Below are 16,652 nucleotides of genomic sequence, written 5' to 3'. Positions count from 1 at the left end.
AACAACAAGCCGCCAATCTGCATCCTCACATGTACAAAAAAAACCCTGCATACTTACGTTTGTTTGGTGCACTTATATTTCTTCCATCTATCTTACACACACACACAAACAACTTAATAAAAAAACACTATTTGTGCCTTCTCAGACTAGTGTTCTTCGATGAAGGCAGCATTAAAAACTATCCTCCCACATACTCTGCATAAGTTGTGTCGGGGGCATATCATGAAGAAGTACAAAGACCACCTCGCCTTGCTGTATAAGGCGCACGAGAAACTCAAGGATGATCTCAATGCAGTGCTCAACCACCCACTAATGCCGTCAGAATTTGAACGAGCATGGAAGGACCTCATTCAGAGATACAACTTGCAAGACGACGAAGTGATGAATTCGCTGTGGGAAGACAGGCACGAGTGGATCTCGGCTTACTACAAGGAAGTTTTCTGTGCTCGGATGACTTCCACGCAGAGAAGCGAGAGCATGAACCGCATACTGAAGCAAAACTTTGTCAAAGAGAAGCATGATCTCCATCTGTTTGCTCAGCAGGTGGACAAGTGCATTCAGACCAGGAAGGCCGTCGAGCACGCAGAGACAGTAGCAAATGAGGTAAACAAAAAAGGTCCATCAAAAACTGCTAAAAAATATAACTACAGAAACAAACAATTTTTTCATTTATCTAGTTCGTAACTGTGCATTTCTGATCATGCAGTCAGAAGTAAAGACAACAACCCAGTTTGGGTTCGAAGTTCAGCTATCAAAAGTGTATACAAGGGCAGTGTTTGCAGATTTCAAAGAAACACTCTACCGTAGCACTGCATTCAGAGCAGAACGGTGCCCTGAGAACCCGACAAAGTATCCCGTACACCACTACAACAGATCGGATGCATTTGACTGGGCAAGGCATAATTTCCAAGTGGTCGCCGATGAATGGAAAGGTGTCTACGAATGTGAATGCAAACTCTGGACACACACAGGTGAGACTCCTATCACAAAAAATTCTAGTTTCTGATAGTCATGCATGAAAGCTCACTTACTGGACTTTAAAAAGTCCACATGCATGACTAATTCACAAAACCAAATGAAGTTCACTTCTTTAAAATGAACAAATAACAAAAAAATATGTGTTTATTAATTTCATGCAGTTCACTTACAAAACAAAGAAATCATGTGTTGTCTGCAGGGCTCTTTTGCGTCCATGTGTTATGCATGCTTTCTCATTTGAGAGTACTCAAGATTCCTGAGGTGTACATCATGAAAAGATACACCCGTAACGCAAGATCAAATGCGACGTTTGACAGAAGAGACTATGAACAAACAACACCAGATGGAACATCGCTTTTTTGCCGTAGAAAATTGTTGACAGAAACAGCAATGGACCTTGCAAACAGAGCGACAAGGTCCGACGCTGGGTGCCACAGAGTGTTGTCTGGTATGAGGGCACGGATCGAGGAAGTATATGTGCTCAACAAAGAAGAAGAAGAAGAAGCAAAACTAAAGCAAGCAGAGAAATCCCAGCATGACAATAATGCCGAGCAAGTAGAAAATACCGAACATAGCGGAACTGGTGCTATCAAAAAAGAAACAATTCTTCCACCTCCTGTTTCAAACACAAGAGGAAGGAAGAAAGGGGCGACGCAACCCAGAAAAAGGTTGCATGCAAGGAGAAAAATGATGACAAAAACAGTAAGCCACAGCCTGAGCTGGACAGTGATGGTCACCCACTGGGAATAAGAAGGTGCAAGACATGTAATGAAATCAGAGGCAACAATTCCAGGACATGTACAAAAAGACATGAACAAGAAAAACAAGGACATGGCGATGCACAACCAAACAGAAATTCCACTCACAACACTAAGAAATGGACGAAACCGAGACGTTGTAGCATCTGGAAAAAGAGGAAGAGACACAATTCAAGAACCTGCCCCAAAAGAACAAGATCAGAAAATGAGGAAGACGAGGAAGATGAAATCAAAGAAGAAGATGGCGACACAACTGAAGAAGAAATGGTTTATGAAGAAGCAAATGAAGAAGAGGAGGAAGAAGAGAGTGAAGAGGACGAAGAACATGAAGAAACTGAAGAAGCAGTGGCTTATGAAGAAACAGATGATGAAGATGAGGAAGAGCAAGAAGAGGAGGAAGAAGAGAGTGAAGAGGACGAAGAACATGAAGAAACAATGCCAACAAGACCACCACAAGGGAATGCTGCTGTACAGAAACAACCGAGAACGACACCACTTTCAAAAAACAAGGTAGGAGCACGAAAGGATGCAGTTCACAGCACTCAAAAACAAAAGCAGCCATCAACCAGCATGCGGGGAGCAAAGAAGGATGCAGTTCACAGCACTGGAAAACAAAAGCAGCCATCAACCAGCACGCGGGGAGCAAAGAAGGATGCAGTTCACATCACTGGAAAACGAAAGCGGCCATCAACAAGCACGCGGGGTGCAACGAAGGATGCAGTTCATAGCACTCAAAAACAAAAGCCACCATCAACCAGCACGCGAGGGACTACAAACACAACGGTGCAGAGACAAGAACCAGCAACACCGCCACGGAAAACAAAAGAAAGTGCGACATTAGACACGCTCCAGTCACCGTGGAGAAGCAGCAGGTTAACGACCAAATAGATGAACTTCAATAAATTAATCATATGCATAGCAGTTTGCTTATCTATATGACTTATGTATCAGTTTAAATTTCGTGTAAAGACAAATTTCCCACTGACTATGAGTTATTCTACTAAACCATCTAAAGACAAATTGTGTATATAGTATACCATATATATAGCAGTCTAGAGTAAAACTTTGACACATATTAATCTAAAAACGATGTTAGAAATGCAGTTAGCTCACTGGCAGCATGAAGTTCGGAATAATAATTGAAGCGGTTCAGATCACAAAAGTGCTTATTACAAAACACATCAAAAATATGAAGCGTTCGACACGCAAAAGTACTTATTAAAAATCTACCTCATAACCTTAACCAATCACGTCAAATGTGATTCTAACCGTACGATCCTTGAGTTCAAAGAAGTTGAGGACAACAACTTGCTCAGACTTCAGGCCGCTATCAGTGACAAATTCCTTCCACCCTTTCTGCAGACACAGCCGCCCGTCAACGCCTACACGGTACTTGGCTGGTTTAAGGTGTCCATTACCAAGAACAACTTGGAGAATTCCTTTCTTCTTGAGCCGGAGATACCTAACAGCTCGTTGGGGAATTTTCTGCAAAAAAACAGTACAAATTAAACGCAATCTAATGTGCAGTGCGGAACTTGCAAACAAGAAGTACGCTTGCAACTATTATGAAGTTCTTGAGACTACCTGCATGTAGTACAAAACCTACAAGCGGGGAAAATTGTGGAAACTATTACTTCTCATCTAGTATCTAAGCAGTTCACATATTGTAACCATGCAAAATAAAAAACAAGCTCCATGCACACAAGCAAAGAAATAAAAACAAGATATAAGTACAAAGTGCAGTACACTTCAATAAAACAAAATAAGTACATTCCTAAAAAACTAGAAGTTCAGACTAGTATGGAATTATACAAAAAAACACAAAGAAAAAATCAGATCAAGCGAAAATTACCATCTTGTAGTAAGTCTCAACATCTGTTGGCGTAAGCTGATGGACAAAAGGACTTGTGCGGCCAAGGCCACGGCGAAGCAGGGCGGAATAGAACGCAGAAACGTTGATGTGGCCCATATCCAATCCTTCTGGGAATACTGTGCCATATGCAAGCTGCTCAGCTCGCCCAGCTCGGCACAATACCTTCCCCCCACGACGAGCACGACGGGCCTGCGAGCAAACTGAGCAATCGCAGTGCGTCGGCACACCACAACCATGCCCGCAGCAGGAGAGATTCGCGCAGGGGCCTAGAGCCATCGCAACAAAAACCTAGAAAAGGTAAAAAATAAAGAGAGGCTAGAGAAAGGAGAGGAGTTGCGGCTAGAGGAGAAATGAACTGCAAAGGAAGGGTAGAAGTTGGCCTACATTTATAGGAGAGGAATGCAAAAAGGTCAAAACTGAAAATTAAAGAGGAGTTAATGAAAATTACGTTACCAAGAATGAAGGACAATCAATAAAGGTTTATGTTACCAAAACAAAAAAGTCTTACCAGGAAGTTCTACAAAGACTTTGACTGCACAAATTCCCACGAACTAACCGCAGATCATTAAATAATAATTCTCTGAAAAATTATAATCCACAGACCATTTTATGTGTGCAGTTCTTCAAAGTCTTACCAGGAAGTTCACTATATGTGTGCATGAAGTGCAGTACATGCTCAAAATGAAGCACAAAGAAAAGCACTTTCGCGCAGTGCACAAAAGCAGAATTAGTGCACCTGATGTAGTCCTTATCTGTAAGCCATGCAGTCCGCAGCATTGGCATAACCAGTCACAACTTTAGCACAAAGAAGCATGCACGCAGTGAAAAATGTGTACACCTGAAGCACAGGACCATGACGAATGCAGTGCATAGAGGCAACAAAGCAGTGCACACCCCTACCAATGCAGTGCACAAAAATGTAGCGCAAAACATGTGTAGTACGGAATGCGTGCACATGCAGTCCAGAACACTGATCAATGCAGTGCACTGATGATTAGCTAAGCAGTGCACGCCCCTACATTGAAAAAAATACTTAAGATAGAAAATACAAAGAAAAAAATGGACCACCACAGGTGCATCCGGCCCCAGCCAGTCTCGTAGTAGGTCTACGCCCACCGTAGGCGAGCCGTTCTGATCCACAATGCATGGGGCCGGGCGCACATGGGCCCACAGGTCAGAGAGCATAGAGTATCGAGCATCGGGTATAAGCGCCCAAATAAGTAACAAGAGGAGTTCAACACGGCCGCCTCGCGAGTGCTTATAAACAGGTCGGGCGCGCCTTCCGCGGGCGAGGTGGGACTAAACATTAGGACGCACACAACGCACCGGGAACCAGCCGTGCTCACAGGCCGACTTGGGCCCAATGCGTCTTCACTCCACGAACACAGGTCCAACAAGGCCCACTAAGAAAAAACAATAACTTCAAAAAATGGGGCCCCCAACCCCCCCTTACCCCCCCGTACAGGGACTGTAGTAAGTACATGCAAAAAAATTGATGCAGTATGCAGCACTAGAAAGATGCAGTGCATTTAGCTACACGAAGTAGTACGGTTTAGCAAATCCAGTTCTGGATTACCTACATGAATAAATACACGGTATAGAACACAGCAAAAAACTCGTAAAATTGCGGAATACATTGTACTTTATTCAGGGGCTCCAGCAAGGACACACAAAAAATACTGTGAAGTAAGCACCTGTAGACAACATGCAGTTCTCCGTTGCACACGATGCAGTGCGGAACTCTAACCAATGCAATTTTGTTGTCACGCAGGATACATATAAACGTCACAAAATGCCCGTTCGCACAGGAAGTGGTGGTTAAAAAAATCTACTGATAAAAAAACCACGTTAAAAAACACCACGTTCGCATACAACCACCCAATCGGAGCGGTTCCATCGCCACAAGCCCATGATCACAGACGCAACACCAACCCACGATCTGCACAAACCGCATCGTCAGCGAGATCGTGCAGTTCAGCCGATGCGGCCATCCCACCCCGCGCCCTCCCCTTAAATTCAAACCCTTGCCATAGGCCTTCTCATCCACAACAACACAAGTATCCCTTGCGCTGCCACCAAATCGCTCCATCACATCCATCTCCACGCAAAACACCAAGCCCCTACTACCGACCATGGCGTTCGCCAACGAGTACAGGGACGTGGAGGCCCACGGCAACACCAAGTTGCACGTCATCCACACCAACGACAAGAAGCAGGTGGCGATCACCCTCGCGCAGTACGAGCGCCACCTCAGCCTCCAGCGCCACAAGATCATCGGCATTGATCTCGAGTACAACAACGAGCCTGAAGCGACGCAGAAGCCCCCCTCTGCCAACTCTCCATCGGTAAGAAACACCCGGTGCTGCTCTTCCAACTGAGCGCCACTGAAAGGTGCACCGTCTTTGAAAACTTCCTCGCCGACCCCAGGTACACCTTTGCAGGCTTCTCCATCGACGGCGACAAAAAAAGGCTAGAGCGCGTCAATCTGGAGGTCGCCAACTTCGTCGACATCCAGAAGGAGTGGAGGGTGCCTGAGGCAACCAAGGAGTTGGACTCCCTTGGAGACGTCACCGGCATGCTCATCGACGACTACTACAACAACATGAAGAAGATCACCGACGAAGAGCACAAGCGCTGGGCCACCCTGCCTCTGTCCATGAGGCACATCGAGTACGCGGCAAAGGACGCCTACGCAGCGTACGAGATATGGAACCGCATCACCCTCACCCAGGACGGGCTTCGCCGTGCAAAGCTGGAGAAGGAGGAGCCCCCCAAGAAGCGCGCCAGGAGCAGCTGGGGATGGGGAGACGCTGACTGGTGAAGAAGAAGATGGTGCGGCCAAAGAGCAACCAATGCCAGCGTCGTTTTAGAATTATCATCAAATTTGCTTTATGTTGTTTGCTTATGTATCGTTAGTTTGCTTGTGATCATTTGCTTTTGTTGAACTTAGTTTGCTTGCCATGCAGAATCGTTTGTAATCATGTGAACTTTGATTATGTTAGATTGCTTTCTGTTGAAATTAGTTTGCTCATGATGAACTTGTCGTACAGAATGCCTGTGATAATTTGTTTTCTATTGTTTGCTCATGTATCATTAGATTTGAGCAGTCTGCAAAAAGGACGCATGCAGTGCAAGTTGTGTACCAATGCAGTACAGACTCTGTCAAATGAAGTTTACACATACCCAACAAAGCAGTGCACGCCCCTAAATTTGGAAAAACGAATAGATAAGAGAAAACACAAAAAGAAAAATGCGATCTGTATATGTAGTGCGGAAATATATGAACGTGCAGTACAGGAACATAATCAATGCAGTACAAGTATGTTTACTAAGCAGTGCACTCCCCTACATTGGAAAAAAGATTACATAAGAGCAAAAACATGAAAACAAAAATGAGAACTGTGCATGTAGTACGGACTGCATGCACATGCAGTACAGAAAACTGATCAGTGCAGTGCACAGATGGTTTACAAAGCAGTGCACGCCCCTACATTGAAAAAAAACAATAGAAAAAATTGACCACCCAGGTGTAGCCGGCCCCAGCCAGTCTCGTAGTAGGTCTGCGCCCACAGCAGGCGAGTCGTTCTGAGCCACAATGTGTGGGGCCGGGCGCACATGGGCCCACAGGTCTGAGAGCATAGAGTAGCGAGCGCCGTGTATAAGCGCCCAAATAAGTAACCAGAGGAGTTCGATACGACTGCCTCGCCAGCGCTTATAAACAGGCCGGGCGCGCCTTCCGCGGGCGAGGTGGGACTAAACATTAGGCCGCACATAACGCACCGGGAACCAGCCGTGCTCACAGGCCGACTTGGGCCCAATGCGTCTTCACTCCCCGAACACAGGTCCAACACACAAAAAGAGAGGCCACTGATTTTTTTAAAATAATCCCACGTACCATTCACGAACGCAGGCCCAACCACGCGTTCCGCGGTTCGTCTTGATATGACAATGCAGTTCGCTATTTTCAAGTATGCAGTCCTCTTACTACTCAAATGCATTCACGCACACTGAATCAGAACCAATCCGCCACCTAACACCAACCACAAACATTTATTACTTCCGTTGGTCAATTGGTTGCATAAAAACGTATCCATTCATGCTCCAGACTAACACAACGCCTCCCTCGTTCCTCTTTTTCTTCAAATCGTAGATCTAGGGTTCATCCCATCCCCAGCTCTTCTATAGAATTCCACTGAACCCGCCATGGACTGTAAGTGCGGGTGTTTGGCAAGGATGGCGCCGGTAGCGGACACATGCGTGTATGCAGAAGGTCTAGAGCTCACCAACACCGAGTGGCGCAACATGCTCGGGTGCCTGATGATACCCAACAGGGGGTTTCAGCCGCCATTTCTTCATCGCCTCACAACCGCAGATCTACAGGAAAGTTAGGTATGTTTTTCCCCTCACAATTTTGGACATAATCTACCTGCAAATCCACATCTGAATATATAGTTCAATCAATTTGTTCAGTAGTGTCAACAAAATACAAAACATAATTTGTATTGTTGTTCAGATTTGTTAGCTATTAAGACTAGATGCTTCCACCTATTTTTCTTCAGTACCACAACACACGAACAAAAAAGAGGGTCAGTAGATCAGTATTACAGTTCTCTTAACATGCCAGCGAAGTACACTGTAAATGACCTTGCAGTACAAACATGTTACAGTATAATATATATCCTAGTAAAACTAGAGGTCAATTCCGTATATAAGTTTGTTCATACATTGCAACTACTTTATAAAAAATAGTAGTCATATATATGTACATATTTAACTCAACATAAAACAGATCATCCTAAGTATAAAGAATGGGTATATATATGTTCATAAATTGTTATTTACTTATAAACATTCTTTTTCCATCCTTTCCAAAATGTAGAAACTGCCATCCACAGTAAAATTTCCTGCTCCGAGTTCAGGGAAGGTTACTTTGGAGACAGTACACAAGAATGGGTATGGAGACATGCAAGCTGACTACCACATCGACTCTGAGGAATGCATCAACATAACTACTGGTTGGAAAGAATTTGTCTCCCAGAATGGCTTTGAGGTCTGAGAAGTGGCCATGTTGTTTTTCTACAAAGAAGAAGACTCCCTGAAGTTCACAATATTTGCACTGTAGGCAGTCTAAATATGAAGCAAGCCATCGGTGGCATATTTCTAATGTTTGCTAATGCTGTACGCTTTTAAAATTATGTCCACCAAACACTTTGAACGGTGCCTATTTAATGTATGCAATCTCATCTGCATCATTTTATCACCCATTCTTAGACAAGTTCCTGCTGGCAGTAATGCAGTTCTCTCAAACACATAGTTGGTCCTAAATATAAAAAAATCAGTCATTTGAACAGTAACAATGCAATGCGAATGGTCGAAACTTTGCAGTTAACATATGATGTTCAAAAGAATTCTCATAGTATTCAGTTCAAAAAAATTGTCATAATAACTATTCAGCTAACAAGAGCATATAATGGACCATCTATTCTAATAGCACAATAGAAGATAAACCATAGTGCTAATGCAGTACGAAAGTACATATTATGCAGTCTTCTAAAACATAGAATGCAGTTTAAGAAAAGAGAAATCTCATAAGCTGCCATGACCACTGTAATACAGCTAAAACGAAATACACTGCTAACGAAAATGCAGTGCACTACAGTGTATGCCAGAACAACAACAATAAAATTAAAGCAGTAGAAATACAGATATGTCGTAGACTAACAGAGGTGCCAATTCAATCGCACTTACATAACTCGCCTAACAAATGTCCAACAACTAAACCATCGAAAAATACCCCGCAAAAAACTACACCGAACACACGGCAAACTGGACGAACAGCATCAGCTTTTATTTAAAAATTTCAAATCAAAGAATGAGAATTATACCCGCAATACAATGAATTAAAACCAACAGCGAAGTAATTACAAGATTCAAAAACACATCGAGGCGCAAAATCCAGAAAATCAACAAGAACAGAGGAGCGGACGAAGCTCACCCGCCCACACAACCAAATTCGCGGGAACTGAAAACTAACTCCTAAAAATTACACAATTTCTAGAGTAAAAGGTGCGATTAAACGAACGATATCAAACAATTCCGACTAACAAACAACATCCGAGCGCCAAAGAGTCGATTCCGACACGAACACGAACGAACAGAGAAAAACTCGCCCGCCAATCCCTCGATTTACCAAGATTTTAGTCGTTTTTTCTGTAAATTACAAAGAATAAAGGTCAACTGACATCCATAAACAAATTAAATCATCCCGCAACACCCGATTCCACACAGAATACGCGGGCGGACCGCCAGAAAATGAAGCAGTTCTTCCGTGTAGCATCGCAGTGCGCGATGTAAAGAAGATGTAGTGCGCTTCTGTTGAGCATGCAGTGCGGAAGTGTTATCAGAATAGTTATTCTGATAATATTATCAGAATAGTTATTCTGATAATAGTTATTTTGATAATATAGAATAACTATTTGGATCACGATCGGCCCTATACAGGCTTCGACGGATGTTCCCGAACACACATAGAAAAAAAAGAGCCCACCCACGACACCCCACGACCACGTCCTGCTCGTCCTCCCACCTTCCCCGATCCCCAACCACCCTGGATCCCATCGTCGGCGACCTCCGCCGCCGCACGCCTGGCTTCTACTCCTTCCACTCCTTGCCCGTGTCCAGCGCCCGCCGCCGGCCCTCCCATGGCGCCACTACCGCGGCCACCCTCTTCTCCTCCCGCCCCATCGCGTGACGCCGCCCTGGCCACTCCTCGTCGTCTCAACGAGTAGCCATCGTTCCCCAGGACGGTTCCGACATCCGGCGCCATCGCCGTCCGTGGATCCCGGCGCCATCGCCGGCCGTGGATCCTCGCCGCCGCCGCAAGCTCTGATCCCGCCGGCCGCCGCCGGGATCCCCGACTGAAGATGAGCAACCCCGCTGCCCCCCTCACGGAGCCTCCTCCCTGTGGGGACCCACCGCCGCGGCGCTCAAACCATTCGTAACCGCCACCTCCGGCCGTTCAACCACGGAACTCTCAGAAGTTCACCGCTTCAGTCGCACGCCCTTGCTGATTTCCCCTCTATCTCTTGTTGCTACAGGTAGCAGCAGGTGCATCTCTATCAACACAACTCTGTTCTTATTGAAGTTCAGTTTGTTAATTTTCTGAAGAAAAAGGTTGCTTCACTTGCACTCCTCTATCTAGTCCTGTGTGGTGCTCTCCTCGACTCCTAGGTTAGGCACAAACTGAGAATTGTAGGCATCTTTTGAGTTTAAAATGCTTGAATCTACAGTACAGGATTAGATAACTTCCAGAAGATCTGTAGTTCATACCCCGCTGTGACAGCAGCGAGCGGTCGTAGGTCGCCTGGCCTGCTCTTGGCTTGTTCTGTTGAGAAAAGTTCAGAAAACTAACCGAACTCTTGGCATTGTCTGGCGGTGTTTGGCTGCATCGGCCACCAGACTGCCAACGGCAAGGATCCAAGGTGGTGAGCTGTCGACGCTGGCACAACAACCCGACGCAAGCCGAGTCAATTGTAGTCAACGCAAGGAGAGATTAGTATAGTGGTTTCTAGTGTTCAAATCCATACATGGCGTTTTCTGGTGGAATTGGTCAACATGAAGGAGCTACGGGTTAATACTACAAGCGCTTCACTTAAATAGTCCTAGTTGTTTACCAACTTTTAGTCATTCGCTTTTGCAAGAAGTGCTCATCTTTTTCCTATTGCATGACTAGCTTTCGATGGTGATGGCTCTGATTTTTTTGGGAGATGTATGAGAACAAAGGTGCGTGTGTGGTAGAAAAAATATTTCTTTGTATATATATACTGTGGTCATTTTGTTCTTTGGACTATGGATGTTTATGACATTGGATTGCTCTGGTTTTATTGAACATATAAAAAAAATATTGACATTAGATTGCTCTGGTTTTATACACATTTGTTTGCGTTTATCCTCTAAAAAAATTGGCCATTGTTGCAGGCCGGCTTCGCCAGATTCTTCAGTTCAGCTCTAAAAAAAGGAGCATTATATGTTGTTGTCCAGTTTGCTCACTTGTTGGAATGAAAAAAAATGGCTAAAGGTCAATAGAAATTGTTCCTGAAGGTCAATAGAAAGTGTTCGAGAAGGTCTATAGTTGTAGGCGTCTCCTAGGTTCATCCCACTAAATCATTCCATGCTTGCTCCTTATATCTCCTGGATGAAGAAGTACAACTACAGTACGGGATTCAAATCAGCACCGGGCGTCAAAAGAACAATGGAGATGTTGTGGTGGCGTTTGTGGATGCGATGGTTATGTGTGTGTGTGTGTTCTTTGTGTGTGTCTTCATGGAAATGGGTTAAAAAAATTCATGTTTTGTGTATAAAAAGGAGGAGGTTCAAAAATAAGAAAGGTAAGAGTTCAAAAATATGTAACAAAAAAATTTCGTGTGTGAGAAATTCATGTACGAGAAAAACATGTAAATTCACAAATAAAAAAAAAGTCATCTTTATGACTACGACTAGTGCGCGTTTAGCCATATTGATTAATTTGTTGTTGAAGCCTCCGGGAGTTCACATGCAACAAGCTAAACAAAAAGTTCTTAGACGATTCTTTTAGAAGAAAACAAAAAACATGTAATTTCTTGGGATACACTAGAAGTTCGCATAGTAAAAATATAGAAAATCTTATTGCACTGAAAATTGTAAGAAGTTCATAAATATCAAATCAAGAAGTACAAATTAAAAACGTGGAGCAATTTCATGTTTATAGAATATCAATCAGATTTTCTAAAAAGATAAAACAAAGAAGTTCAAATTAAAAAAAAGATTAGTTTGATGTGTTTTTTTAAACCACTTTTTCCGTGCTCTACTGTAAAGCGTGGTGTACATTTTGGAAGCGCCGCAGTAACAAATACAGTCCTTCTTCCCAGCCAGCAAGCGTCGTTGCAGCCAGCGTCGCCGGCAACCGCCACGCGGTCACACCTCCTCCCCCGGCAAACGCGCCGCCGCCCACATCTCCCTCCCCTGGCTGACGCGCCGTCGCCCCCACCTCCCTCCCCCGGCTGACGCACCGCCACCCTTCCGGCCCCGACGCGCCTCCTGCCGCCTCCCTCCACCTGCTTCGGCGATGGCGCTGGCCACTTCCACCTTCTTCCACTGCTTCACCCTGTGGGTCTTGATGACCGCACACAACCGAGATCGAAGGATACCGACGGCGACCACCAGCACACTCGCTGTCGTGCATGGACTGCAGCGACGGCCGGATCTGACCTTCTCCGACAACAGCTTTCTTCCTTCCTCCTCTGCCATCGTGACCTTCCTCCTCTGCCGCCGCGGCCTTCTTCCCTCCCGTGCCTGCCCAGACCGCCTATTCGATGCAATATCCCCTACCGGTGACCCTCCCCTGAGCTCACTTTCTCCCCCCATCACCGGCATTGCACACAAGTTGTTTGTGTTACAGGAGACGTTCATACACAACGACAACAACAAAGTTCATGTTGTCAGAAAATTGAAGTCCATGTATATGCAGGGGCGCACAAAAACACTTGTGGCTGACAAAAATGTTCCTTTCGTTTAGCCGCAATCAGTCTTTTTTGATGCCTGCTCATTTTACAGTGATTAAATGATGTTTTTTATGGTTCGTGTCGGTGCTTGATGTTGACTGTATTTTTCACATTTCTAAAAAAATGTAGAAGTTCAAATAAATACCCAAGCGATTCGATGTTTATTACATAACAAGGACTTTTCCCCTATAAAAATGAATAACAGCAAAAAGTTCTAAGTAAAAAAAATGAAGTTGTTTGATGTTTATAAAAATCTTAGATTTTCCCTAATACTAAAGATTAAAACCATGAAGTTCAATTTTAAAAAACAGAGTAGTTCAATGCATATTTAAAACTCAGTTTTTTCTCTTTACTAAATAATAAAACCAAATAAGTTCAACTTTTAAAAGCAGAGCATTTGATATTTAGGTGCTCAGCACGGGGAAGTTCAAAAACTTTTTGTGAGACAGGTAATCGGCACGATATATCATTTGTGCAACTCCGATGAATGGGTGAGAAATTATGAACAAAAATACATGGTAGAAGTTCAAAGTGAAAACAACGGGAAGTTCGATGATTATAAAAAACTCAGTTTTTTCCTCGTTATTAAATAATGAAAACAAGAAGTTCAAAAATAAAATAATAAGAAGTTCAACTTTTAAAAATAGAGTGCTTCAAAATTTCATAAAAAAGATTAAGAAATAAACCAGGAAGTCCATATTAAAAAGATGGAGAAGTTTGATGATTATAGAAAACTCAGATTTCCCTCGTCATTAAAGAATGGAAACAAGAAGTTCAAAAATAAAAACAAGAAGTTCAACTTTTAAAAATAGAGCGCTTCAAAATTTTATAAAAAAGGATTAAGAAATAAAACCAGGAAGTCCATATTAAAAAGATGGAGAAGTTCGATGATTATAGAAAACTCAGATTTCCCTCGTTATTAAAGAATGAAAACAAGAATTTCAAAAATAAAATAACAAGAAGTTCAAATTTAAAAAATAGAGCTCTTCAAAATTCATAAAAAAGGATTAAGAAAATCGGATTAAAAATTCATAAAAAAACTCAGATATATTCACGTAACCGAAAGAAGTTCAGATTGATAACTGCCAGAAGTTCACGTACTACACGATGTGCATTTTTATTAAAAAATAATAAAAAAGCAAAGGCTAAAAGTTTTATTGTTATAAGTTCAAGTCCTCCGTCGGAGAAAGTTAAAAAATTTATTGTGAGAGAGGTTTGTACAAAAGGAATATCATTTGTGTGACATTGACGAATGTATGGGGAAATTACAAACGAAAATACGTCACAGAAGTTCAACGTGAAGAGAGCAGGAAGTTCAACTACTACACTGAATGAATTTGAGATGAAAAACTTTTAAAACTGTCGCGAGTATGAAAAAATGGTCAACACGGGAAATTTGCGTGTTTACAACAGCTTTACATCGGTACATCACTTGCTCAATTTCGGTGAGTCTTCGGGGGAGTGGATGGAGAGCTGCGAGCAAAAAAAGCCCGTGAAAAACAAAGTGAAGTTCAAGTACACACGCCGAGAAGTTCAAGTTATTCACGCGGTGCATTTTTGAAGAAATCTGTTTCGTGATAAAGGTGGAACGAATTATCCCACCGTTTTCGAAATTACTTAAATACGGCTAGGAATCAAAGAAAACCATCAACATGATAAAGTTTCACATTTTCTGTAGCTTTTCAATGGTATATTATTTGCCCCATTCCTATAAAGTTTGTAGAAATTACGGTGAAAATACGTTTTTAGACATTTTCGAAATTGACTTAAAAGAGTAAGGAATTGGGAGAAACAATATATAACAAAAAGTTTCACATTTTCCCAAGCTTTCCAACGCCATATCATTTGCTGCATTCGGATGTACGGTTAAAAATTTAACTTGAAAATGCGAACTCGGTGGAACTTGTACCGTTTTCTAAATTACTTTTAAACCGTTCAAAATTAGAAAAAACTTTCAACATGAGAAAGTAGCGCATTTTCGTAAGCTTTCCAACACCATATTATTTGCCTCAATTGGATTAGCGGTTTAGAAATGACATCGAAAATACGAACTCGGCTGTTCGGTTTGCAAAATTTTACGATTTTCCAAATTACTCTTTAACCATAGGGAATTAGAGAAAGCTTTCAACATGTGGCAGGAGCGGTTTTGTAGCAGCTTTCAAACGCCATATTATTTGCCTCATTCCGGTAAACAGTTTAGAAATGCGATCGAAAATACGATTCAGGTTTTTTTGTGTGAAGAAAAAACGGTTTTCAAAACTGCTCTTAAACCGCTTACATTTTACCAAAAATTTAACTTGGGTCATGATACTGGTGTCCATAGCTTTCCAACGGTATATCGCAAGCCCCATTTGGGCAATGTTGGCGGAAGTTCCACCTAGCACAGGGGGAAGTTCAGGTCGAACTACTCAGGCAGTAAAATTGCAAAAAACGCAATTTCATCACAACCCGAGAGCAAAATCCGTCAACGAGTAAGATTCCTATTTAAAAAGGGCATTTAGTTGCTAAAAACCGTTTCTATATTACACTTACATCTTATAGAACATGACCAATTAGAATAATTCACGCGGGGAGACACGGTTGCGAAGATAGCCCGAAGGTCGGGTTCCTACAGAGGGAAGTTCACGCATGTAACTCAGGAAGTTCATGTTGTGATCAGAATAATGTTTATGTATGTATGTATGTATGTATGTATGTATGTATATACAAGCAGTGGTAGTTACCACCACTTGTGTTTTCTATGTTGTATGTAGTATCTGTCAAAACCGAGAGTATGTACGTGTAGTATCTAGTATATATAGTTGATTAGGTAGTATATGTACTAATTTTTAGGTAGTATGTATCATGTTTTGAGTATGCTCTTTTTTTACGTACAAATATATACGTATTTCACAAATATAACAAAAACTATGGACTCATATGCAATTTTTTCATTTAACTTGCTTTGAAATATCTTAGATATAGTTTATGGACATATTTAAAATAATAAAATAATATATATATATAGTACCACATGGTAGTATATGAGATATGTGAGGTAACTACCACTGGGTGGTAGGATGGATTTTCCCTATATATATATATATAGTGTATGATACTACCTTTAATAGTGCATAATGTAATAGAGTAGTATCCTAGATGATCATATTTATTGCCATGCATGACACAAATTAGCATCGCATTTAACATGATACGGTATCTACATATATGTTACTCTAACCCTCTCTATCTTATTTAATTCTTTGCCACATCAGCATACTTGCTATTCTCCCAGTGCATGATATCGGCTATGATACCACCACTATGACCAGCCTTATAGTGGGGAGTATCATATATAATTATAGTATCATGCATATGATACTAGTGTATAATACTACGTAGGTACCTTCATAGTGCATAATATCATAGAGTAGTATCGTAGATGACCGTATTTATGGCCATGCATGACACAAAGTAGTATAGCATATTTATTATGTTACGGTATCTACATATGTTACTTCTTTG

The 16,652-nt window shown here is 42.3% G+C and overlaps 2 protein-coding genes and 1 long non-coding RNA gene across 3 annotated transcripts; all 3 read left to right on the top strand.

The window, feature by feature from the left end:
• The first annotated feature begins 222 nt into the window (after positions 1 to 222).
• On the top strand, positions 223 to 2,860 carry LOC109761698 (protein FAR1-RELATED SEQUENCE 1-like). The gene is made up of 3 exons (XM_073505695.1): positions 223 to 603; positions 707 to 849; positions 2,833 to 2,860. Exons 1-3 carry the CDS (start codon positions 223 to 225, stop codon positions 2,858 to 2,860), a joined length of 552 nt encoding a protein of 183 aa, XP_073361796.1.
• Positions 2,861 to 5,741: 2,881 nt separating this feature from the next.
• Positions 5,742 to 6,430, top strand: LOC141027975 (uncharacterized). The gene is made up of 2 exons (XM_073505694.1): positions 5,742 to 5,899; positions 6,001 to 6,430. The coding sequence occupies exons 1-2, from the start codon at positions 5,742 to 5,744 to the stop codon at positions 6,428 to 6,430; spliced, it is 588 nt and encodes a 195-aa protein (XP_073361795.1).
• A 2,227-nt stretch (positions 6,431 to 8,657) lies between these two features.
• Positions 8,658 to 11,995, top strand: LOC120974867 (uncharacterized). The gene is made up of 2 exons (XR_005770276.3): positions 8,658 to 11,391; positions 11,587 to 11,995. It is a non-coding gene; the product is annotated as an uncharacterized lncRNA (long non-coding RNA).
• The last annotated feature ends 4,657 nt before the right edge of the window (positions 11,996 to 16,652 follow it).

This window comes from Aegilops tauschii, chromosome 1 (assembly GCF_002575655.3).
Source record: "Aegilops tauschii subsp. strangulata cultivar AL8/78 chromosome 1, Aet v6.0, whole genome shotgun sequence".
NCBI lineage: Eukaryota > Viridiplantae > Streptophyta > Magnoliopsida > Poales > Poaceae > Aegilops > Aegilops tauschii.
The sequence above is the reverse complement of the archived record's forward strand: the minus strand, read 5'-3'. Positions and strand labels throughout refer to the sequence as shown.